General features: G+C 49.2%; 2 protein-coding genes across 9 annotated transcripts; one reads left to right on the top strand and one right to left on the bottom strand.

The window, feature by feature from the left end:
* Positions 1-2,438: 2,438 nt before the first annotated feature.
* SMIM33 (small integral membrane protein 33) lies at positions 2,439-4,568 on the bottom strand. The gene is made up of 2 exons (XM_058549503.1): positions 4,536-4,568; positions 2,439-2,958 (listed from the first exon to the last, which is right to left on the bottom strand). The coding sequence occupies exons 1-2, from the start codon at positions 4,566-4,568 to the stop codon at positions 2,572-2,574; spliced, it is 420 nt and encodes a 139-aa protein (XP_058405486.1). The 3' UTR covers positions 2,439-2,571.
* Positions 4,569-10,424: 5,856 nt separating this feature from the next.
* ECSCR (endothelial cell surface expressed chemotaxis and apoptosis regulator) lies at positions 10,425-20,757 on the top strand. Of its 8 annotated transcripts, XR_009220060.1 has the most exons (11): positions 10,433-10,945; positions 14,245-14,289; positions 14,613-14,657; positions 14,806-14,865; positions 15,340-15,477; positions 16,556-16,669; positions 17,067-17,165; positions 17,389-17,425; positions 18,106-18,202; positions 18,372-18,433; positions 19,487-20,757. XR_009220060.1 is itself a non-coding variant. In XM_058541658.1 (10 exons), the coding sequence occupies exons 1-10, from the start codon at positions 10,882-10,884 to the stop codon at positions 18,378-18,380; spliced, it is 705 nt and encodes a 234-aa protein (XP_058397641.1). In that variant the 5' UTR covers positions 10,435-10,881; the 3' UTR covers positions 18,381-18,707. The 8 variants fall into 8 exon arrangements, 7 of the variants coding, with proteins under 7 accessions (XP_058397689.1, XP_058397641.1, XP_058397627.1 ...); XM_058541658.1 differs by lacking the exon at positions 19,487-20,757 and having other exon boundaries at positions 10,435-10,945; positions 15,343-15,477; positions 18,372-18,707; XM_058541644.1 differs by lacking the exon at positions 19,487-20,757 and having other exon boundaries at positions 10,435-10,945; positions 18,372-18,707.
* The last annotated feature ends 3,573 nt before the right edge of the window (positions 20,758-24,330 follow it).

Genomic DNA, 24,330 nt, shown 5'->3' with positions numbered 1-24,330 from the left:
TCAAGGTCACTGTGGGCTCTCTGCAACTCTCAACCTCAAGTCATAGTTTGGAGACCCTCTCAGTAACCATGTCTATCTCTAGGTTCCATTAACTGCTTCCTCCCTCTGCCCCTTCAGGCCTAGCAGCTGGCTCCCCCTTGATGCTCATCTTGGAGCACTCACTCTCACTTGTGGTTTCCTTATACCTGCTCTTTCTAAATAGTCCCCTTTGTAAACACTTCTCTGATTACCCATTTTAGTGTGCCATGTTTTTCTGGCCGGACTCTGACTGGTGCAAGCAATTGGCGTTTATTATCCACAATGTCCAAATCTGCTTGCACAGACATACTTCCTTACACCCCTCCTCATCCTAGTACAGGGCAGTGGGGTCGTGGGACAGAGCCCACCAGTCGGGCTGTGGGCATAGAGTTGGGCAGCATTCCCCACTCCACCTGCCCTTTCAATGTCCTTGTCACTAGTGGTAAGCTTGGGGGAGAGGGAGGGGCCTGATCCAGCATGCAGATGCCATGAGGGGTACACAGCTGCGTCCTGGGCAAGAGGCTGCCCAAAGGAGCAAGGGCCATTGAATAAATGCCCCTAGATGAGAAAGCCTGCAAAGGGATAAGAGGGGAAGAGGGTTTGTGTGAAGAGATGGACGTACTCTGGGGGACCTTGGACAATACAGCCGGCTACAATACACCTGCTATATCTTATGCCATTACTGTTAGGAACTGAGCTGCTGCAACAATACTCTAGTGGCAAAACTGTCCCCATCTATGAGGGCAGGTGACCCATTTCTACCAGTTCCATCCATCCCGCCCAGGACTTGTTCCCTCCCTCCCACCTTTTTTTTTTATCACAAATGTTCAATATGAATTTCTGAGTACAGCATCACTGTGAGAAAGGCTCCACATACAGACACACATTTGCCAGAAGGAACTGACTGCCCCCAGGGATGACAGAACCAAGGGACTGAAGGGGGAAACAGCCCTCTCCTCTCCCCAGCTGTCTCAGCCATTCTGCCCCCAAGGCCTGAGGATCCCCCAACATCACACCAGTCACTCCTACACCTAGAAAGCAGCCCCAAATCAAAGGCCTCCCCAACATGACCTTCCCTCACGCATCCAGCCCCCAACATAGTGCTCAGATGTGGAGCCTGATGGCCCTGGTTTCAAATCCTGACTCCACCACTTAGTACCTGTGTCCACCTGGGTGTCTTGATATCTCCAACTGTAAAATGGGGATAACAGTGGCTCCTCTTCCCAAGGTTTTTATGAGGAGTGCACAGTACAATATCTGTAGGTCCACAGATGAGCCTGGTGCCCAGAGCATAGCTGGCCTACAAGAAGGAGCAGCTATTAACATTATAGCTGCCTCTCACCAGTCCCAAAGGAAGCAAGCCAGTCCTCTGCACACATTACAATCTCGACCTCTGTTCCTCTTCATCTTCTGGTATTTCCCAGCCTCCCTGACTGTGCTGGGGTCTCACCGAGGGCAGGCCCCAGGGTTGACTTGCTGCCCTCAGGTGTTCCGGAGGGTAAAGCACCCAGAGGTCCCTCCATAAACGTTGGTCTGCATGTTCTTGACTGCACATAAGTGACATTTCGAGGTGTCAGGGAAAGGGGTGCCTTTCCAGAGAGCCACTGGGAGGCTCAGCTTTGCCTTCCTGGCCTCCTGCATCTTCCCAACCTCCATGTCCCTCTGCCTGCAGGTCCTCTCCCCACTTCTTCCTTCCCTCAGACAAGTTCCGTGGAGCTCCTTTTCCTTTCCTGTTTTCCCACCAGCTGGAAGGTTCTGGATCTGGGAAATCTCCTAGGATAAATTCTAGATCGGTTCCAACAGGCCCATGCGCATAGAAAGTGGGAGGTAATGGGAGCCTCCAGATTTCCCCCATCCCATCCTGGGAAGGCAAGGCAGAGTCATGTGCCAAGATAGTGGGAGCCATTTAAAAACAATTTGGGGAGCTATAATTGGTACTTGGGGCTTTGCAAGGGCATTGGAAGTGTTGACAAGGCCTGAGCCCTCACAGCCAAAGGGATGTCCCCCAATTAGTGAAGTGCAACAGATTTTCCTTTCTTTCCTGAGTCCCAAAGAAGGCAGACCCCTGGGTTCTTTACCTTGGCTCTCCCTGGCTGGCTTTCACGGGACCTGGGGACTGTGGGGGCAAGGCCTCTACAGGGAACCTCTGACACCCCTGCACAGGGGTGGGGTTGGTGATGGAATCTTCCAAGCTGGACTCACTTTGACACCAAAAGGGGAGGAGATTAGGGGTAGGAGGAGGGAGGAGGGACTCAGAGAAGGAGGTTCAGGGCTCTGGTGGTCCCCGAAGAGAGGAAAGTAGCTTTGTAGGGGCGGCCTTGGGCACTGGGAACGCTCACGGCAGCATGTTTCTGGGCAGGGCCCTCAAGCTTCTTTTATTTCTCCTGTCCACACAGGGCTTTCTCTATAAATATTCTGCTGAGAGGGCAGCTCCTGCTGAGTCCACGTGTGCCCTTCCAAAGCTCTGAAGCCCAGGCCCCAAGCTTTTGACCTAATTCTCTGTCCAGTTTCTTGTTCTGAGCCACATCAGGCCAACTTTCCAAAGTCTCCCTCCTACAGATATGTGACTTCATCAATGCTGAGCCTAGGCCCATTTGGCACAAGGCAGGAGCCAGAGACAGGAGGTCCCTGCTGGGCATCTTCGTGACTGTCTTGAGGGCCAAGCACTCGCCAGCGGATGAGGTAGATGCCACCCTCCGGCTTTGGGGCTGGTGGTTCTGTGGAGAACGTGGCATGGCCCTGGTGTAGCCTTGGCCCAAAGTGGACTGCCACCACGATACAGACTGCCAGCAGGACAAAGGCAGCAACGATGACGGTGAGCAGGGGCAGCCCATCCCCTTGAGGTGGTTCCCAGGCCCCGCTCAGCACCTCTGGGAGCTGCCTCTGGGGCTCCTGCCCCGCTGAGCTGTTCACAGCTGAAGGCCAGGGATAGTGGCCAGCCTGGGAGGGGAGTGGCAGAGAGAGAAGGTGACATGAGCAGGTACACATAGAAAAAGACCAAAGGAGAGAGAGACAGACACCCAAAGGGAACTGAGAGAGAGAGAGAGACAGAGAGCCTCAGAGAGAGAGAGATAGAGAGAGAAACAGACATAAAGAAAGAGAGACAGAATAAAGACATGGAAAGAGAGAGAACAGAAAGACAGAGAAACATAGATAAACACACAAATAGCAATAGAGAGAATAAAAGAAAAAGACAGATGGGGGATACAGAGAGAAAGAGAAAGATACAAAGAGAAAAAAAGAGAGAGATGTAGAAAGAAAGAAGTGAAGGTAGATACAGAGAGATAGAGGCAGAGAGAAAAGAAACAGAGATAGGGAGACAAAGTCACTCAGAAAGGGACAAAGAGGAGGCTTCATTACAGTCTGGTATATAGAGTTTGGCCCCCCAAGTCCTCCTACTGCTCTCTCTTCCCAGGTCTCCAGCAAAATTCCTAAATAAATCCTATGTCCTGGGTCAGGAATCTTAGCGCACTATGGGCTGCTGTCCCACGTCCTGGCCAGTGGGCAGGGAGCGGCTGTTTCTTCAAGTCCAGGGAAAAGGGAGTCATTGTGTCCAGCATCTTAGGTGCTCACTACTCTCGACTCACATGGAAAGCGGAGGGGTGGTACCCGGGGGGAGGGAGAGAGGAAGAGGAGACATGAACCCCAGAAGCTTGGGGTGAGGCAAAGGGGATACCTCGTCCTATAATGTACCCCCCAGGTCTCAGGATCAGGTTCAGGGGCCTGGAGAGGAGGGCCCTGTGTGGATTCCTGGCTCTGTCCAGGATGGATTGAGGAGACCTCATGCCAGCCTCTTTCAGGGTCCCAGCGTTCTTCTGCCAAAAGCTGGAGGTCACGATCCCTACCTGTCTGTCTCCAACCTGCTAAGTGTTGAGTGGGGGTGGGGTGATTGCCATGAAGGTAGCAAGCCTCCAAAATGTAAATCCCAGAGCTGCCAAGGTCACCACAGGCTCAAGAAACTTTTTCTGTCTAGCCTCCCCTTCCTCAGCTAGACCATCAGGAGCAGACCCTCTGGGGAGGAGCCCCTCCTCTCACCCTCAGCCCTCAGCCTGGCCTTCCCCATGGGTAGGCAATTGAGGTTCAGGAAAGGCATTCAGGACAAACCCACTCCCTTTAGTTCCTCAGTCATACTGTCCACCCCCTCCCATCCCTAACACGTGTCCCTTCGCATGTGGAAAGCAATACCCACCCCCGCTTGAAAGTCTGAGGCTGTCTGAGGCTCAGGCCAGACAGCCCCCAGGGCAGGGGCGGGGAAGCAGCTTCGGTTGTACAGGCAGAAAAACGGAAGCGCAGGCTGGTGACAGGCTTGGGGCCCCTGCTGGGAGTCAGGCCAGCCTGGCAGGAGGGGGTGAGTCGGGAGAGTCTACCTGATGCATTGTCCGGGTCGGCGCAAGGCTCCCTCAGGACTGGCTGCCAGCTGGGCAAAGGAGAGCCTGCTGCCCCAGCTCAGCCCCTACCCGGAGCTGCCACGTCTGTGGGGCTCATGGGGCACACACCCTCTGCACACACACCCTCACCGCTCTCTCCCGCGCTTTCACTTCCGTGAACATCGGGTCCACCCTGGGCCCAGCCCTGAACTCTGATAGTACCTTGACCTTACTCTTTGGCACCTCCTTTCATGCCCCCTGCCAGCTTCAGGAGCCTGGGTCTGCCTGCCCACCCATCCTCCACCAGATCGCAGACACTTGGCCAGCCCCCACCCTGCCCTGTCCCCACCAGGACCTGCCAACCCCCCACCCCAACTGATCTCAGCAAGTTACTGTCCTTTGATTTTTTTTTTAATGCAGTATCTCAAAAACACTGGAAAGTGTAGACTATAACATATTAAATCTATCTGGCCCAACCACCAGCTCTGGGTCCATCTCAATAGTTTGTCACATTTATTTCAAAAATTTTTAAGAACTAAAATATTACAAATAAAATAGAATCCCCACTCCCTGACCTCTCCCCTCCTTCTCACCCCAGGGATAATCATTTTGTTGAATTTGATGTTTATCATTCTCGTGCAAGACATTCTTTTCTCTTTGGGTTTTTCCTTCTTCAGTTTTTACAAATATGAATTCCGTATGTCTCTTTGCATTTGTCTGAATGTAACTTCATTTGAGAATGTGTGTGCTTTAATGTGTCAAGTCACAAAAAGTGCCCACCAGTTTCCCCTCTCTCTGGAGAGTTTCTAAAGGATAATTTTTGGTCCCAACTAACTCCATGGGACCAGCCATCCCTCATTCTGTCCCTTGCTGTGCATGCACCACACTCTGTTCCAGTCTGGAGACGTGGACACCACCCAGAACTCCCCTCACCCAGCGGCTTAATCCCTGGAAGCAAGAGGTAGCCTCCTGATTCCTTGTCTCTCAGCCATGCTGCTCCACACCCTGACATCCAGGAATTCATTCAGATCTCCAAGCTCACCTTTGCTCAGGTCACTGGACTATTGACCTGACCTGCAAAGTGAGTAAGACCAGTGACTGGCTGGCCTTGAAGCCAGCTAGGAGGCTGACCCCCTCCCAATGCGATCAAAGGCTCTGGTCATGCTCTCCCTCTCTTGCTGGTCCACTTACACTTCAACCAGAGGAAATCTCAATTCTGCCACAGTCCAGAGTTTTAGCCACTGCTATTCGCTTCCTGCCTCCTCAAGACACGTCTCATTGCTCTCACAGGCACCACCACTGGGGCTCCAGTCCCTGAGTCCAAAAGCCCAATTTCTGATCCTTTTGATGGCTAATTCTTCCCTTTCCCTCCCTCATCAATCCTGGATCTATCTCCTAAAGGGCTTCAGAAAGGATAAGGGCTTTAAGAAAGGTGGAACTTCTGGGACCAGACCAGACCATAGTCCTAGCCTTATCTCACTTTTCCATCTTCATGCTCACTGTTGTGAGCTGCCCTTCCCACCATCTAAACCTTAATCATCGTTTATAGCTTAGTTCAAGTGTCACCTCCTCCAGGAATTTATTCCTCAGCCCACTAGACGGAAGCAGCTTTCTTTCTTTTCCTTAAACCCTATAGCAGTATGTTTCTTACCTCACTCCTGACATTTGTCACACTTTGTCTTATGTTACAGGCATGTGGGGCTCATTTTTCTTCCTAACCTGTGAACCCCATCAGGGAACTCCTGTCTGTGTCCCAGAGTCTATCAGAGTACCTGGTACTACACAGCAGGTGCTAGACAAAAGTTTGCTGAATAAAACTGGAACCTGGAAGAATCTCCCCACCCCCATCCTGTTCTTAGTCCTGGAGGCTTGTAAGCGAGTACCCTTCACCTGCGGGGAGGGCCCTTCTGAGTCACTACAAGTGTTCACTTACACACTCCCTCTGTCTCTTTTTGGCTTTTTGTTGTCATGGAGCCTCTTAGATGGGTTCAGAGGGCTAAAATGATCAAGAATCTGCTCTTATTTCACAGAGAGGAAAAGCCCTGACTTTTGAGGTTTGAGCACTGGAACCAAAGATGAAAAGACTCTGGGGTCCTCCCCACCATCACCCCTCCGGGCTGGAGGCCCCTGACTTGGTTCTGTACACTGGGGTCACTTCTCTTTTCTAATTCCCCAGGGAGGTGGAAGAGGCCCTGTCAGCCTAAAGCAAGCAAGGAGCAGCCCTTCTTCCCTCTCTCTGACCCCACTGAAGGAAGCCAGGGTTAGAGTCTGAAGCGGGAGCTGAAGGAGAGGGACTTGTGGAGAGACTCTGAGCAGGCCAGCAGGAGGATGTCATGATAGGGGAGGTCTGAGAGCCAGCTGACTTTCGGGCCTCATCTTAAGCTCAGGGTCACTGGAGGTGAGCCAAGAGCAAGGCTACCCATCTCAACCATACCCTACTTCCAGCCTTCTTATTAGAAGCTATAGGTCTGTAAGGGGTGTGGGATTTCTTTGCAGGGTAATGAAAATATTTTAAAATTGATTATGGTGATGGTTGCACAAGTCTCTGAATATCCTAAAAGCCACTGAATTATACCCTTTAAATGGGTAAATTTTGGGCCGGCCCCGTGGCTTAGCGGTTAAGTGCGCGCGCTCTGCTGCTGGTGGCCCGGGTTCGGATCCCGGGCGTGCACCGATGCACTGCTTGTCCGGCCATGCTGAGGCCGCGTCCCACATACAGCAACTAGAAGGATGTGCAGCTATGTGCACTATGTGCAACTATCTACTGGGGCTTTGGGGGAAAAAATAAATAAATAAAATTAATAAAAAAATAAAAATAAAAATAAATGGGTAAATTTTGTAGTATGTGTCTTAGTTTGTTCAGGCTGCTATACCAAAATACCATAAACTGGTTGTCTTATAAACTACAGAAATTTATTTCTCACAGTTCTGAAGGCTGAGAAGTCCAAGATCAAGACACCAGCAGATTTGGTATCTGGTGAGAGCCCACTTACCGGTTCAGAGACAGTGCCTTCTTGCTGTGTCCTCACATGGCAAAAAGGGCAAGCTAGCTCTCTGGGGTTTCTTTTATAAGAGCACTAATCCCAATCATGAAGGCTCTACCCTCATGACCTAATCACCTCCCAAAGGTCCCACCTCCTAATACCATCACCTTGGGAGTTAGGATTTCAAACATATGAATTTTGAGGGGACACAAGCCTTCAGCCTATAGCAGTAGGTGAATTATATCTCAGTGAAGCTGTTAAGAAAAACCACAATGAAAAACTACACTCCTATTAGAATGGATAAAACAACCACAATAACTACAACAACGTGATAGGCCTGTTGCTGTTCATGGCAGTATCAGTCATAGAAGGAAAAATTGGAGGCAGTTTCTCTCTGTTTAAATATTCAAACAGAGAGATGATTAAGTAGACCACAGAATACTAAATAGGTTGCCATTAAAAATGATTCCGGGCTGGCCCGTGGCTTAGCCGTTAAGTGTGCGCGCTCCACTGCTGGCGGCCCGGGTTTGGATCCCGGGCGCGCACCGACGCACCGCTTGTCCGGCCATGCTGAGGCCGCATCCCACATACAGCAACTAGAAGGATGTGCAGCTATGACAAACAACTATCTACTGGGGCTTTGGGGGGAAAAATAAATAAATAAAATTAAAAAAAAAATGATTCCTATGAAGACTGTGAGCAGGAGAAAATGCTTATAATTTGAAAATAAGAGAAAAGCTTCCTTTTCCTTTCCCTTCTGGAACAATTCAATCCTAAAGATGAGGCAGAACAAGGTCGGCAATGTGCCTGTGGGGTGGGGGGAGTCACTGTGGCCCAAAACTGGGTGTCAGAGCCCACGAAGGGCGAGGAAGGCATCCATATGGTGAGGGAAGAGCTCAGCGTGGAGGGTCAGAACCTGAGTGGGGTGTGGAAGGCATCTGTGAGAGGAGGGTGATGGCAGAGATGGGAGCTTGGTTACAAGGGGAGTAACCAAATAAGGATAATCAGAGCCAGATTTCAGAGAAGGGCCTTGGAGAAGCTCCCAACTACTAGCAATGAGCACACCCACCACCTGGATCTCAGTTTCTAAATACTATTTGCCACTAAAAGGAACTAGGGCTCCTTGGAGAAATAGCTGATTCCAGGACTGGAGCATGAGATAAACCTGGAACATCTCGTCATGCCAGAAAGTAAGGAAGTGCTCAAAGAATGATGGAGACATGTCAAAAGAGCATAGAAGCCAGCTTGAAGGGGCTCCCACCGACCAAAATGGGGACAATTTGAGCATCGAAATAAGTGATTGTAATGTGTAACATTCACATACTTTCAAAGTATCTCCCCACAAAATACTTATTAATTATAAAGGGGAAAAGAATAACTTTAAAGTGGAGAACGCTAGCTGTAGTGGCTGCATGGTGGCCCCCCAAAAGATATGTCCATATCTTAATGCCAGAACATGTGAATGTTACCTTACTTGGGAAAAGAGTCTTTGCAGATGTAACTAAGTTAAGGATCTTGGGATGAGGAGATCTTCCTGGATTATCCAGATGAGCACTAGATTCAATGACAAGTCTCCTTGGAAGAGACACACAGAGAAGGTGATGTGAATGATACTGGCTCAAGTCAAGGTTGACATAAGGGAAGCCATATTGTAGAACAGAAGCCCCACTGTAACTTTGAATGACCTCTGACTAACTAACCCAGCTGGATACGCACCCTCCAAGAGATCTAACTGACCTGTAGATTTTACAACCCCAGCTTGTGCATATACCTCCCAGCTGTGATAAGAAGATAACTTTGTTCTTTTGAGTTCCTTAGGAATGTGATGACTCCCGAACAGAAAGTCTATGTTGATAGCCATCATCAATGAAAACTGAAAGATCTGGTGTGGCACTCCCAGTCTGTAACACCAGAAGGTCAACATTCCTAACCCCCTTCCCTATAACTCAATGGCCTATATAACTGCTGTAAGATTTTGTGCCCCCTCAAGATGGTTCTTTGAGACATTAGTTGGCCATCTTCCCCCTTGCTAGCAAGCTGTAATAAACTTTCCTTTCTTTTCCACCATCTGGCCTCTTGATGACTGGCTTTTGTCTCGCAGTGAGCAGATCATGCCCTTTATGTGGTAACGTGAAGACGGAGGCAGAGATTGAAGGAATGTGGCTGCAAGCCAAGGAATGCCCAATGGCCACCAGAAGTTGGAAGAAGCAAGGAACACATTCTCTTCAGACCCTTCAGAGGGAGTGTGGCCCTGCCAACACCTTGATTTTGACTTCTGACCTCCAGAACTGTGAGAGAATAAATTTCTGTTGTTTTAAGCCACCAGTTTATGGTAACTGGTTATGCAGCACAGAAAACTAATTATGTAGGAGACTGTCCTTGTTTGTAGGAAATATACACTACAGTATTTGGGGGTGATGGGGCATTCTGTTGGCAATTTACTCTCAAATGGCTCTTGGAAAAAAAGTTCTATGTAATGTACTTCCAACTTTTCTATACATTTGTGATTGCTTCAAAATAAAATATTTATCAAAAAATAAAAAATAAGGGAGAAGAGGATACCAATCATACATATGATTGCATACATATATATATAGTTACCGACTGGAAGACATAGACCAGAAGGAAATCCACAACAATAATAATATCTATATTAAAGAGGTAGGATTGTGGGTAACATTTCTCTGCTCCTAAATTTTTTGAGTTTAGTTCAATAAATATATGCTGAGGATGTGCTATATGTCAGGCATTGTGCCAGGTCCTAGAGATACTGAAAAAAGTGACAATGCTGGCCTGTGTCTGCAGGACAGAGTATCGTGGGGATACGTGCTGGATGGATGCTAAAATCAGGGTGCTGCTGGAGCACAGGAACTGGACCCCAACGTGAGGGGAGGGCAGAGGAAGGAATGCCAGGAATGTGGTCCTCTTGTTTTTCTATAAGAATAAAAACAATGTTTTTAAAGCCTCCCTGAAAGATTTTGGGAGTCCCATCTGCATTGGGAGCCCTGAGGAAGGAGAGGAATGTGGAGAATTCAGAGTCTACAGAGCATGGGCAGCTGGTAGGCTGAGCTTTAGGGCTCAATCATGAGATAGGAGGACCTGGTCTGAAACAGTATGGGAAGAGATTAGAGTTAGACTCCAGGAAAATGTCCAGGTGGTGTGTGGAGGGACCTGATGGAGCCCTCAGAGAGGAAGAGAGGGGCATGGGGCCAGGTTGCCATCACTGGTCTTTGTACACAGGCCCTGGAGGAGACCACAGAGGCTCTAGCCCAGGCCATGCCGAGCCCCAGGCAGAGTCCCTGTTATTTCAGCCTTACATCCTCATCTGGGCTGCCCCGCTAAGCAGGGCCCCTGGAGCCAGTCCCAATCTGTTTCCTTCTATTCTTTGACAGGAAGCTCCTGGAGAGCCAGCCCCCACCCCCACCCCACCCCAGCACTCCCTTTCTCTTCTCCGCTATGGATAGAGCCTCTAGGAAGCCAGAAGCTGCCTGCCTGCCACAGACCCAGCTGACATGGGGACAGTGGGAGCTATGCAGTGTTGGTGCTGGGTGATCCTCGGCTTCCTCCTACTCCAAGGTAAGAAACACTTGCCACTCTCCTTCAGAAGTTCCTTTCCCACAGCTGGCAGTCCTGGGCGCACTGTCCCTCCTTCAGGGCACACCCACACATGCTCTCCTTCCAGGGCTGTGCCCAAGGGAAATTCCAGGTCTTTTCGTGAAGGGGATCAGTTGGATTGTGAGGTGGTCATTACCAGGCAGGGGTAAAATTGAGATATGGTTAAACTCTTTTGTGGGAAAATGTCCAGGGTGAACTGGGGCCCCCATAGAGGCTGGCCTCCTGAAATGTGAGTAGTGACTGCCTTGGTGTGAGATTGAGGCCCAAAAGTTCCTTCCAGGGTATTCTAGCACAAAACTGTCTGTACCTTGGGCTTTACAGGTGATCTTTTTTCCTTTTCCATATGAGGAGTAACAACCTGGGAATTCCAAATATTGACTTTAAGCTCAAATCACAGCAAAAGGGACTCAGGTTAGATATAAAGAACTATTTGCCAAAGAGGATGTATACAACATCCTCACCGAGGGGGCTAGATGAGATGACCTTCGAGGAGATGACTCTGAAACAACACCTCTCAGACAGGGCTGTACTAGCTGATGAGTTGTGAAGCAGCTCATAAGGAATCCTCTAATTAGGGAGCAGTTGCTGGGAACCATGAGAAATCCAGGAGATTCTGACTCACAGGGCAGCAACTTCCCTTCGGTCATCCCTTCCCCACCCCCACCTCACCTTCCATAGTCCTCTGTGGAAGATCCATGAGCCTGTGCTCAAAGCAGCAGTAGAGAGTGCAAGAGTGCTCTGATGGGGAGGGAGGATGGCCCTTTCATGGTGTGGGTGAGAAGGCATGAATACCAGACACTCTGCCTCTTGGAGAGGTCAGACATTTCTCTAAAAGCCCATGGGCTGGGGGTGAAACTCTGATCGCCCCCATCACCTGCACTGTCCCCCCGCCCCGCCCCGAGGATAGAGTCATACATTTGATCTGGGGCTGGAGGAACAGGCTGTTGTAGAAACTGCAGAGGTGGCAGAGGGGGAGATTAAAAGGTGAGACTATGAGGTGGCATTTTCACAGGCCTAGGCTTCTCCCATCTTCCGTACTGTCCTGTCCCAGGCAAATGCCAGGGCTAGGAATACCCTGTGTGAACTCTACCTAACTCCACCTACCCTGTGTGAGCTCACCCCTTGAGTTTCCCAGGCTCCCCTCCTGAGAGCTCAGAGCACTCACTGTCTCCTTCATTTTAGTGGACTGAGGACATTCAGGCCCACAAAGGGACTTGACTGTGGATACACAGAATCAGGGCAGACTTGAGACTTGGGGGACTTAAGAAAATGGGGCAAAAATAAAGACATCTAGCATTTATTGAGCATGGACTATCTGTCAGGCACCGTGTTAAGTGCTTTATATGCATTTTCTTATCCTCACAACTTATGCGGTACTAAAATCACTTGCATTTTAAAGAAGAGAAAACTGATACCCAGGTCAGATAGTAAGTGATAGAAGTCAGGACTTGAACTCAAGCCTGTCAGACTCCAAACTCCATGATTTTAACTACTAAACTATGCCGCTGAGGAAAAGAGGTGACAGTGGTGGTGGAGGGGGAGGATAGAGAGGCTGGAGGGGAAGGAAGCAGGTAGGGATTAGGGAGGGGAGACCTAATAAGAAAATAAGAAATGCCTGTGGCCAATGTTCTTCAGGTATCTCTGTGCCCAGTGGTTAGAGGCATTCTGGCCTATAGAAACAGATGCTCCCTAAGTCCCTCCTCTACCATCAAAGGAATCTACTGGTGACAAAAAGTTCCCATGGGGAAGAGGCGGGAGACAAAGAGAGAGCAGCTACTGGGACTTAAAGCTTCTGACTTGGGAACTCCTTCCAAGACATTAGTTTTGTTTCTCGATAAATGTGGGAAGGCAGTGCACTGTGCTTCCCGCTAAAAACTAAAGTTATAACCTTATAGAGCTTAGACAGTACCTTAGATATGCTGGATCAATAACTGATAGATGTTTTCAGGATGAGCCTCGGATTGAAAGGGTTCTCCCAGGGTCATCCCCAGCTGGGAAGAGTTCTCTCTAGCCTGGGGCCCCTACAGGTTTTAACTCCCCTCTTAACCCTGACTCAACGAGGGAAGGGGGCTATCAGAGATGGTGACCTGGAAAAACACGGCCCAGAGTTTGGGCAAGCTTGGGCTTGGAAACCATTAATTCCACACTATCCAAGTGATAGCCCCACGGAGGAAGGCAGTGGCTAAGGAAAATAAACAGACCAGCAGGCTGCCACAGGCTGGGTGGGCCCCTGGCCTCTAGCTGCCTCTGTTCACCAAGGCCTGGGCTTGGTGCTTCCCTGATGATGAGGGACTGAGGGAGCAGGAGGGCCAGGCCAGGGGCTGCAGTCCCAGCCCCGGTGGAGGGAAGGGAACCCAGCTGGGCGGCTCCACTTTCCAACGTTGTTTTCCTTTCACATTGTTCATGGGTGTCAAGAATGATTTCTTATGGAAAATGAAATGAGCAAACACAACCCGACCTTTCAGGTCTCACACACACAGGGGACACATGTATGGGCAGACAAGCACACACACACATCTGCATGGCCTGCCGGCATACACATGTACATGCAAAACTAATGAGGGCTTCCGACTGGGGCCTCCTGGTAACTGACTCCTCTCTGGGTTTGGCAAACAACGACCAATTTGGAAGTAGCCTCTGGCTGTGAGAGTAAATTGGTCACTCCTTCTACAGCTTCCCTGCCTGCGTATATACCTCAGAACTTACGTCCTGTGCAGGCCTCTATCTCCAGCAGGAAGAGGGCAGATAGCCTGGATATCAACTCCAACCCCTAACCCCATCTTATTCACTACATCTTCTCATCCTCTTCCCTTGGGGCAGGACCAGGATGGCAATATTCACAGGGGAAAACGGATGGCTCCATGGTACTATAGCAAGAACATTAGCCTAGAGACCTGGAATCTTGGGTCCTTGTCTAGATGTGGCAGGTCACTGGCCCTCTATCCTTAGGCATCTCACTAGTTTGAAATAACCTTCCCCTGACCTTGTGTCAGGTTGGTATGAAACCTATGTGGGACTGAAGAGACAGGAAAGGACTCTGGGACACGGAACCATGAGGTGGTGGTGATGGTGCTATTGAGTCACCGTGTCAGAGGAAGCCAGCACCGTGAGCTGGAGCCACATCCTTTCGCCCTCTGCCGAGCGTGTCTGCCTTCCAGCATGGGAGGCTTGGAAAACCAAAAAGACTGGGTTCTTCTACGGGCTCTGTGCTGGGCAGGAGACTCACCAAGCTAGTCTACGTGTCTTGCTTTCTCTTGCAGGCCACAACTCCCAGCCTTCCACAACGCAGCCCTCTAGTCCTCAGGGTAAGACCAAACACACAAGGCCGACTCCAGCAACTAGGGCTGGGAGCTCAGGAAGGGTGAGAGGAGCTCTAGGTCTGTTTTGCACTGATCTCAGGTGATTAGGGCTGGAGCCAGAGCTCTCAGGACATCCAAGGCTGAGCTCCTCTAGGGACCTTTTTCAGCTTGGCCCAGTCTAACATGCTTTGAAAGAGGAGAGAGAGAGATGGGTGGAGATGGGGGTGGGGGTAGGAAGAAAGACTAGAAAACACTAGCTATAGGGAAAAAGAGAGGGAGACAGAGCAATAGGAGGCAGTGGACCTTCAGCTTTAGATGATCTGTATCAGGGTACTTCAGCAGTCTAAGTCTGACCATAAAGCCAACCTCTCTAAGTGAGTATGGTTGCTGAGGGACCAATCCCTAACTCCTGCCCAGTCCTTCAGACCTGCTCGGAGCCCAAGAGTTCTCAGATAGGCGAGAGAGTGTGGTGTTACCAAACCTGCTTCACCTCCAACTTCCCCTCTGCCTCTGTCCTTGCAGGAGATAGGCCTTCCTCAGAGACTAACAGCCCAAGCCTTCCCTCCAGCACAAGTACCCCAGGTACTCTGCCGCTCAGACTACAAATGCCATCCAGGGAGGGCCCAATGAGGAAGCAGACACAGTTCCTGCTCTAAAGGAGAATACAGACTGGTGGGGGAACAGATAAGTGAACAGGACAATTACAAAGCTGAGTGAGAAGGGCTGTGATGGGCATAAGCAGAAGGTGCTCTGGGAGCCCAGACAACTGTCAGCCACTTCAGACTTGGGGGCCAGGGAAGACATCCGAGAGGGAGTGACCTCTGAAGCTGAGGCCTAAGAAGGAGTTAACTAGATGAAGACTGTGGGGCAGAGGGTGGTAGGACAGATTCCAGGCAGAGGGAACTGCACAGGTAAAGGCCTAGAGGTGAAAGAGAGGATGACTCTTTCTGGAATTGAAAGCAGTAAAGAAAAGGAGGATTTTGGATGAAAGAGCCCTCCCCATGTACATGCTGGCTGAGGCCCTAAGCAGGCCCACGCATGCTTCCTAATCCACAGCAGATTCAAAAGAGGCCTCACAAGCCTCCATCGTAGCCGGTAAACCCCTGACGCCAAGGTCAAGCTCCGTGGACGGTCACTCCCCGTCCTTGATGGGCCTGACCCCATCACAGACACAGAAGCTCACATCAGGACTTGGTGAGTACTTGGGGCTGGGGGTGCAAACACTGGGGCAAGTCTGGCTGGGTTCCTTCTTCCCCTCTTCAGGAGGCCCATGTCCTGCTCCACAAGGAGAGGTCTCAAGGCCAGGATCCACATCAGCAGCCCCCTGGCTTGGCAGAGAATGAGAGAGATTTCGTGGGGAGTAGAGACAAGAACTTGGGCCTGGTCACAATGAAGGTGAAAGGCGCCTGGACTCAGGACTGATACAGGCCTAGATGGTGGGGCAGGGGTAGAGAACCCCAAATGATGGAAAGGGCTACAGGCTTCTCAGAGCAAGCTGGCCTTCCCCCAGCAGTGTGGGAAAGAGCTGGGTGGGGTGGATACCCTCCATCTTGGCCCTGCTATTTCATGGCACAGATACAAGTGTCCCAAGCAGTGGCAGCAGCAGTGGCAGCACAAGTGGAGGTATGTCCCATCAGCTCACAGTGAAGAGCACCCTGACCCTTTCTCTCATCCTACCCCTTGGCTCTGAGATTTTTTTAAGTCCCAGACTTATTTGGGAGGTAGGTGAGGATAAGGAAACGGAACAGCAATCAGGCCTGCAGTACAATGAGTTAAAGAGGGGAAGAGACAGGTGACCATACCACTTTTAAGAGGGCCAGAAACTTGTGCCCCTCAACTGGTAGCCTGGCTTATTAGATCAGTGCTTGGGGACAGACATCTGGTGCCCTTCTTTCCTCCCACTTCAACCTTGGCAAAACAAGGATGGCTCTGCCTTGGCCAGTCTGGCTCCCTATCTCTGCAACATAATCCCTTTCCTCTGGGCCTCAAAGGGGTGATGAGAAGAGCATAATGAAGGAAGCATCCCAAACTTTCTGGAGTCTTCTGGAACTAGTAACATGAGCAACCAGCAATATTATTCACATGATCCCACATCACCCAATTCTGACCTTCATCCTCATGGAATCTGTTCAGAGTGGCAGGGAGGAAGTCTTTTTTGTAGGTCGTGAGCTCTCTCTTCAGTCTTTTGCCTGGGGGAAGCAGGAGGGGAGCAATCTCTCTCTAGTAGGCTGTCAGTCCCTTCACTGACACACCCATCCCCACTCCATTTTAGACATCTCTCAAAATGTTACTCCCAAATCAGCTACTATGAGCCTGAGGACAACACAAGACTCAACCATCCTGCCCAGCCCCACGTCAGAGACCGTGCTTACTGTGGCTGCATTTGGTGAGAGGGAGAAGGTGGGGTGTGGCAGGGGACCCACCCTTGAACTGACTTGGACTCTGGATCTGGAAACACAAGTGCAAATCTCATCCATTTGTTCTAGGAGAGTTTGGCTGATGAAGAAGGCCCTGGTGGGAAGGAGCCTCCGCCAGCCCCCCAGTCAGCTCTTCTGGGCTCTGCCGGGTTCCATGTTCTTATGGGAGAATGGGGCATGGCTATAGAGCCCGCTCTGGCCAGGGGCAGCAGGCTGAGAGCTCATTCATTCAGCAGAGAAAGGGAATTCACTTTGCTCCCAGAGCCTGTCTACACAGCACTTAGCTGAGAAGGGAATTTGGACTCCTGTTGCCCCCTTTTGTCCCCTCATCTTCCTCCCCTTCACTCCATCCTTTTCCCTGTTCAGGTGTTATCAGCTTCATTGTCATCCTGGTGGTTGTGGTGATCGTCCTAGTCGGTGTAGTCAGTCTAAGGTTTAAGTGTCGGAAGAACAAGGAGTCTGAAGGTACATGCCCTGACTCTCAGGGCTCCCTTTGCCCCTCTTTGCTGGTGAACCCAGAGCTAGATTCTGGGACTGACACTCAGCCTGGAGTTGAGGGAAGGAATGGAACATAAGCACGATTAGATAAAATGAAAGCCCACTTGGGTGGGCTTTGAGGGACAGAGTGGGCTTCTGAATTTACAGCTGCCCCTGCTGACCCCCAATCTATGCCTTTGGATTTTTACAGATCCCCAGAAACCTGGGACTTCAGGGCTAACTGAAAGGTAAGACAGTCAGAGGTGTAAGGGAAGGATCATCTATCTGACCTCCCACTCCCCCACTCCAAGAGGGAACCAACACTTTCTGCCTTCTCCACACACACACACACACACACACACACACACACACACAGAATCCTGACAGCCTCCATTGAGGCCAGGGTTAGGGGTGGGCAGGACAGAGGCGGACCTGAAAGGAAACAATCAGGTGACAGAAGATGGACTGGAAATCTACAGCCCCATGGTTAAACCTCTATAAGCCCTTCATGAAAAGTATAGGAATTCAGATTCTAACATACCCCTTAAATAAGAGGACACTTATCTAAGGAACCACTTATTGAATACCTTGCATGTGCCAAGCACTATGGTAAATATTTTGTAATATTATCTCAAATCCTTACAGCAATTCTTCAAGGCAGATATTACTGCATTTTATATGTTTAAAAACTTGAGACTTAAAGGAGGTTGTAACTTGATCAACATCACACAAGTAGTAGGTGGTAAAACTAAGTTAAATACAAGTCTTTTGGGCTTCAAAGCACACTCATTTCATTACGGTCCACCAACAAACTACAGGTTTATCAAAAAAAGGGTCTAAGTTTCAACTCCCCCATCACAGTTCCTTGACCCCCACATTGCCCTCCTGCTCCTCCTCTCTATAACCCATGTTCCCTTCCTATCCCTAGCTGCTCCACAGCCAATGGTGAGAAAGACAGCATCACTCTCATCTCCATGAAGAATATCAACATGAATAACAGCAAAGGACGCACCTCAGCAGAGAAGGTGCATTTTTCCTTATTCCTTCCTCCCTTCTCCCACCTTCTCCTCCCTTCAGGCTCCGGTTCCTTAACCAGAAAGAAGATACTTTCAAAGACTTGGGCTCTTCTCTCCTCTTCCTCACCCCACCACTCCCAAGAAGTTCACCGTTCCTTATTATGTGTTTATTTTGCAGGTTCTTTAAAAGCAACTTTGGGATCCCCATGGGTCCGAGGATGATGCAGCTGCCCTGTGACTGTAAGGAGGAAGGTGATGGGATTGATAGAGGCAATGAACCGCATATAAATTATTTTGTTTCACATCCCAGATCTAAAGGACACACATTCCTCCAGATCTGGGAGCAAGCTACCAATATGAGAGACTCTTTCCCAAATGCACAGCCATTCTAGAAACACGGCTTGCTCCTCCCACCTTCTCAAAGAGACAGGAAGGAGGAGTCTACAGAACAACAGCAAGGAAAATGACAAAGTGGATTGGTCCTTTCTACTTTGTATTAAAATTATGTTCTGGCCTGCAGTCTAATTTCTTTGAAAGTCTATGCTCCTATGAGCATTTCTTAACAGCAGCTTTGGGGCCTCCTTTCCTAGGCGAGGCATGTATGCAAGTTTCTACCCCTGTGGGGAGCTCTCTGAGAAACCTGAGAGGTGGAGAGAACCTTTTGTCAGGTCTGCCTCAGTTCACCTGGTTTATTAAGTAGGGATAAGGTGACTGACTAACCATTCCAATAGAAGGGAGAGAAAAGGAGCTGTAAACAGCGACCAATCGCCACCAGTAAAGAAGTTTTAAATCTGAAGCATGAGAACATGGGAGGCACAACGCACTCTGACTAGAAAATTCCAGTGGGGAGAGCTGAATAGTATGAGGGCAAATGTGATTTGCTTGCCCCAGGGTAGCATGCCTCGTTTTGGTCCTAGCTGTGGGAATAACACTGGGAAGGTTTGGAGCAAGGATAGGTCTGTGACTTCATAAACCAAAACTCCACTCACTTTACCCCATACAGCTATTACCTTTGTGTCCTAGAAATTGAATAAAGAATCACAAATACTGTAAAGTAATTTAAAGAGAAGGAGGAAAAGAAAGCAGTTGTCTGTTTTCTTAGGAATCTCTACCATGACACTGGTTTGGATATGAATCTTGGTTGGGGAGAGTCAATGGAAGTACACAATGGAGTCATCTGTGTACGTCTGCATGGAGTGTTTAACTTTATCAGCATCTGCTAGTCGGCAGTTTAGAACACAGGGAGAATGCAGATTATCCATTTTGAAGCAACAATATGCTCTTTTCTTCTAGATTTAGACTCTACAAGGTGATCTGAGAGGGAAAGCCTAGAACAAAAAGTTTCACTCTGTCTCATTGAAACTATTCAAGTGGACTGAAGAAACCCACAGATTTTCTAAAATCCTCTAGGGCAGGGCCTGTAACCTGCTCATGTCTGTAGCTCCTGTGTGGTACACTGTGCCCAGCATATCAGAGTTCATAACAACTGGCTCTCCAGTGCAAGAAATCTAGTCACAAGGCTGGGCTCTGCCACAGACTTGCAGCTTGACTTTGGTGAAATCACCCCCATCTCTGAGCCTATTTTCTTACTTTTAAAGTGAAGGGGCTGGGCCGGCCCCGTGGCTTAGCGGTTAAGTGCGCGCGCTCCACTACTGGCGCCTAGGTTCGGATCCCGGGCGCGCACCGATTGGATCCCGGGCGCGCACCAACGCACCGCTTCTCCGACCATGCTGAGGCCGTGTCCCGCATACAGCAACTAGAAGGATGTGCAGTTATGACATACAACTATCTACTGGGGCTTTGGGGGGAAAATAAATAAATAAATAAATTTAAAAAAATAAAGAGAAGGGGCTGGACTACTTGGCCTTCACTATCTTTGCTGGCTCTTATATTCTACAGTTCTATAAACTCTAGATGTAGGAAAAAATGAACACAATCTTGTTTTTTGTTGTTGTTGTTGTTGGGAAAGATTCACCCTGAGCTAACATCTATTGCCAATCTTCCTCTTTTTTTTTTTTCCTCCCCAAAGCCCCATTACATAGTTGTATATTCTAGTTGTAGGTCCTTCTAGTTCTTCTATGTGAGCCGCCACCACAGCATGGCTACTGACAGATGAGTGGTGTGGTTCCAGGACCAGGAACTGAACCCAGGCCGCCGAAGCAGAACACGCCAAACTTTAACCACTAGGGAATGAGGGCTGGCTTAACACAATCTTTTCAGTAGAGATCACTCTGGGTGGGAGCCAGAGACAAGTCCTGTGATTAGTCTAGGTGACTCTGGGCAAGTTTTTGACATTCTCTGGACTTAGATTTCCCTGTGTATTAATGTGTATTAAGGGAAGGATGATCCCTACCTGGCCCTGTCAACCTCACAGCCTACTTGGTAGGTAAAAGGAATAGTAAGTGTGGAGATACTTGGGAAGTAAAATTACTAGTTGGCAACAGTAGCAGACAACATGGAGCACCACCACCCAGGTCCCACTTCAGGATCAAGACATTTGTTCCTCTAGCTGCTGGGAGTGTTGGCTGCTGAGGGCTCAAAGCTAGTTGATGACTGGTTGATGGGGGTGGGGGTGGGGATGAAGACCTGGACATCTTGCCTCAATTTCTCCCCCTGCTTAATTCTATTTCCCTTACTCCTCACAGCTGTTGTTCCCAGGAGCACTCACCAATAAACCTTCAGCATGCACATGTCAGAGTCTCCGAGTCTATTTCTTAGAGTACCCAACCCTTGACAGAAATACTATAGCATTTAAAAAGTAATTCAGATATATTTTATTTAGGCCACACTGCAAAAAGCACATGACTTCCTAGCCACTTCCAGTATAAAATTCCATCATTGGGATAGAACTCTCCTGGTGACATAACAATGTAGGACTAGATTCTGTTTGAATTGTTATTGTTATTCTGACTGCCATGGGCACTTAGTTCAGCTGCTTATCATACTGGACTACTTAGGTCAAGGACATGGGTTTCACTCTAAGTAACTCAGTTGACATCTCCATTATAAGGCCACAAACTTCCTCCTGACTCTGGACAATGTCCTGCAAATATGAGTTGCTAGTCACAAGGTATTTATTTGTGGGAGAGAGAGGGTGAACTGGTATGAGATTGGAAGCCTTTTACCCTGAAACTGACACTGCAGTACCACATTAGCCATGTTGATTTTCCTGTTGCTAAGTAACTATCCTTTGGGAAGGGGTCGCAGATGAATTCACTTAATGCTGAATTCTGCTCTCTAGCAAACTATATTAGAGGAGGTTCTGTAGAGGATCCTATTCACGCAAATACAAGACCCCGTCTCTGACAGGAAATCTGAGTGCAGCCCCTGCAGCTTCCCTGAGACCATATCTCTTCCTCCATGTCTAGACAACAGGATGGTGGCCATTTACAAGGCAGCTTCCTAGCTTCCTCCCTATTCTAACACAGGACTGCATGGCTCCAAAGCAGGAACAGGTTGGGGGCGGGGGGGGGGGGGGGCGTTGCTGTAGTGTCCTCTCACTTCTTCCCCCATCCTCTGGGAAGGCGACCAACAAACCAGCTCAGGAGCACAGGCCCAGCAGAACAGAGGGATCATTTACTCAGTATCTTTCTTCCAGGGCTGGATGGGGCAGCATCTCAACCATACAGGGCACTCGGCAAACCTCAGTATCACCAGCAAAAATTCACTACGGTTCAAGTATTTCTAAAAGTAAGTAGAGAAAACTGATAGGAACCTGAGGCTGGCTCTAGGTAAAATGGTTTAGCAGACGAAGAATCACTGCAGGCCCCTTGGCCTAGTTCTTGCATACAATTTCCCAAAGCCAGCCTACTACTACTCAATTCTATTTGAATCTGCTGGAAAACATTGTGTGGCTCTGCTCAGCAGCACCCCCCCACCTCCCCCAGATTTGTGGATGTCCTTTCTCACCTCTTTGAACTTCTTTCTACACCTCCCTCTTTCTCTTTGAGAAGTGCCTTGGAGATCTCAATTTCTCTTCCCTTACTTCCTTCCCAGCTGCTCTCGCACTCTTCATATAGTTACTTTCCCCTGGCACCTCCATCCTGAACCCTTTGAGCCCGTAGCTTCCTCTTTTATCAAACACAGAGATTGAATTTGACAGTGGGAGTTATTTTGTTGAGTGGTTGGTGTGCTTAAGCAAAAACTGGCACAGAAGTGTTCTAAATGTTGAGGTTTGGAGTTCTAAGTTAGTCCAGGTGATACAGTCATAGAAAAATTCATCCATAGGTGTTAATTGAGGTGTAAATGAGCTGAGGGGTACATTTGAGCGGCAATACTTGAAAAGGCTGCAATGCAGAACCATTTTTTACTGATCAAGGAGTAAATCAGTCATCTAGGAAAGAAGGGGAAAGTGAGGTTTCAGAGGATGATAGGAAAGGATGTTGAGGTACCAGACATTTCCAAGAGGCCCCAGCTTCCCAAATCTTGCCCAGCATTCTTTTTTTTTTGGTAAGACTGGCCCTGAGCTAACATCTGTGGCAATCTTCCCCTATTTTGTATGTGGCTCGCCACCACAGCATGGCTTGATGAGTGGTGTAGGTCTGCACCCAGGATCCGAACCCGTGAACCCTGGGCTGCCAAAGTGGAGCACATCGAACTTAACCACAATGCCACCAGGCCAGCCCCTTGCCCAACATTCTGAACCTGGACTCTACTCCTAAGTAGCTCCATAATTCATAGTACCCCTTCTCAATACAATTACCCCCTACAGTGTTCTAGTACCTCCACTCTCAACCAGATACCTATAACTTCATGGTACTCTGACATCTCTGAGAACCTCCAGACCTTAGTCCTGTGCCCCTGATCTCCAAGGCATACCCCACCTTCCCCTGTCCATCTTCTGGAGCAGTCTGTCTAGCCCCCCAAAACAAATAAACTTCCTTCTCATATTCAACCACCTGTTGGATGTCCCTGATCAGGTTTCTCTTCTGCAAAGCACAAATGGCTTCTTCAGGACCCAGCCTTCTGTGAGCACAGTGATGCTCATATATCCTAGGGCCATGACTGCTGGGAAGGGATGGAACTGCATACCACTGGAGGCTTTTACCCTTTCAGTTTGCGTCCAGGGCTTTACATCTCCCCACCCACCCCAACTGCCTAAGTAGCTGCTGGTTGATATCATAATGGACATAACTGATTTGGACTTCCTGGGTCAATGAATTCCAGATAATTTTTCATTTGGGGATGAACATGATCATTTTTCACTTTTGCAGACCCGACCTTTGGCCATTCCAACTCACCTGCAGGCATGAGTCACTGAGGACACTGTCTACCCATCCATCTATGAAGAATTGCTTTTATTCTTTGCTAAGCTCCATGCATACCTGAGTGGGGAAAAGCAGGAATATTTCTTCATTTCCTTTTTACTAATCTCCTAGGGCCTGATCCCTCAGAAAAAAAGGGAAGGGGCTAAGGAAACGACTAGGGTGGGATAGAGAAGTCTCAGAGGGCCCCGGAGTGGGATGGAATGGATGAAGCATAAATAACAGCAAAGATAGGAGCACTAAAGCCAGCTCCATTACCTGCCCTTTTCTTCCTTCTCTACCCCCGACCGGACCCCTAGCAATCCCTCTAATGACACTGTGCCAGAGGAGCTGGGGGGAGGAGGGGCATACCCAGACTGCCCTCTAACCACATAAATCCACTTCGCTTTTCTATTTTCTTGGCTCTTAAGTTCGGAACTTAAGCCCCCAAACCCGTCTCTGAATCTCCAAGACCTAGCATACACTTTGCACAAAACACGCATTGGCGTATATTCAACAAAGACATCCCTGAGGAGAAAAACAGTCACACTGTCACCCTCTAGCCTATGGAAAGTTTTTGCAAAGCCTTTTCCAGGCAGGATCTCATCGCGCCTACCAGAATGTCCCCAGTGTTAAGCGGGGCCGAAGTCACTATCCTCACTCTACAAATGAGGAAAAGCCCGGCCCAAGGTTGCCAGTTTCCTACTGTGAGCCACTAGCCGCACAACAGTCAACTAGCAGCAACATACTTCCAGAGGCCTCTCTTCCAAGGGTCGAGCTCCTTTACACCGCTGCATCTCCGACGGCCCCTCGCGCGAAGCCTGCCGGGAGTTGTAGTCCAATATCTTGCAGCTCCTATGGGTTGGACTATAGTGACCAGCATGCCCTGCGCTT

The sequence above is a fragment of the Diceros bicornis genome, chromosome 1, assembly GCF_020826845.1.
Source record: "Diceros bicornis minor isolate mBicDic1 chromosome 1, mDicBic1.mat.cur, whole genome shotgun sequence".
Classification (NCBI taxonomy): domain Eukaryota; kingdom Metazoa; phylum Chordata; class Mammalia; order Perissodactyla; family Rhinocerotidae; genus Diceros; species Diceros bicornis.
The sequence above is the reverse complement of the archived record's forward strand: the minus strand, read 5'-3'. Positions and strand labels throughout refer to the sequence as shown.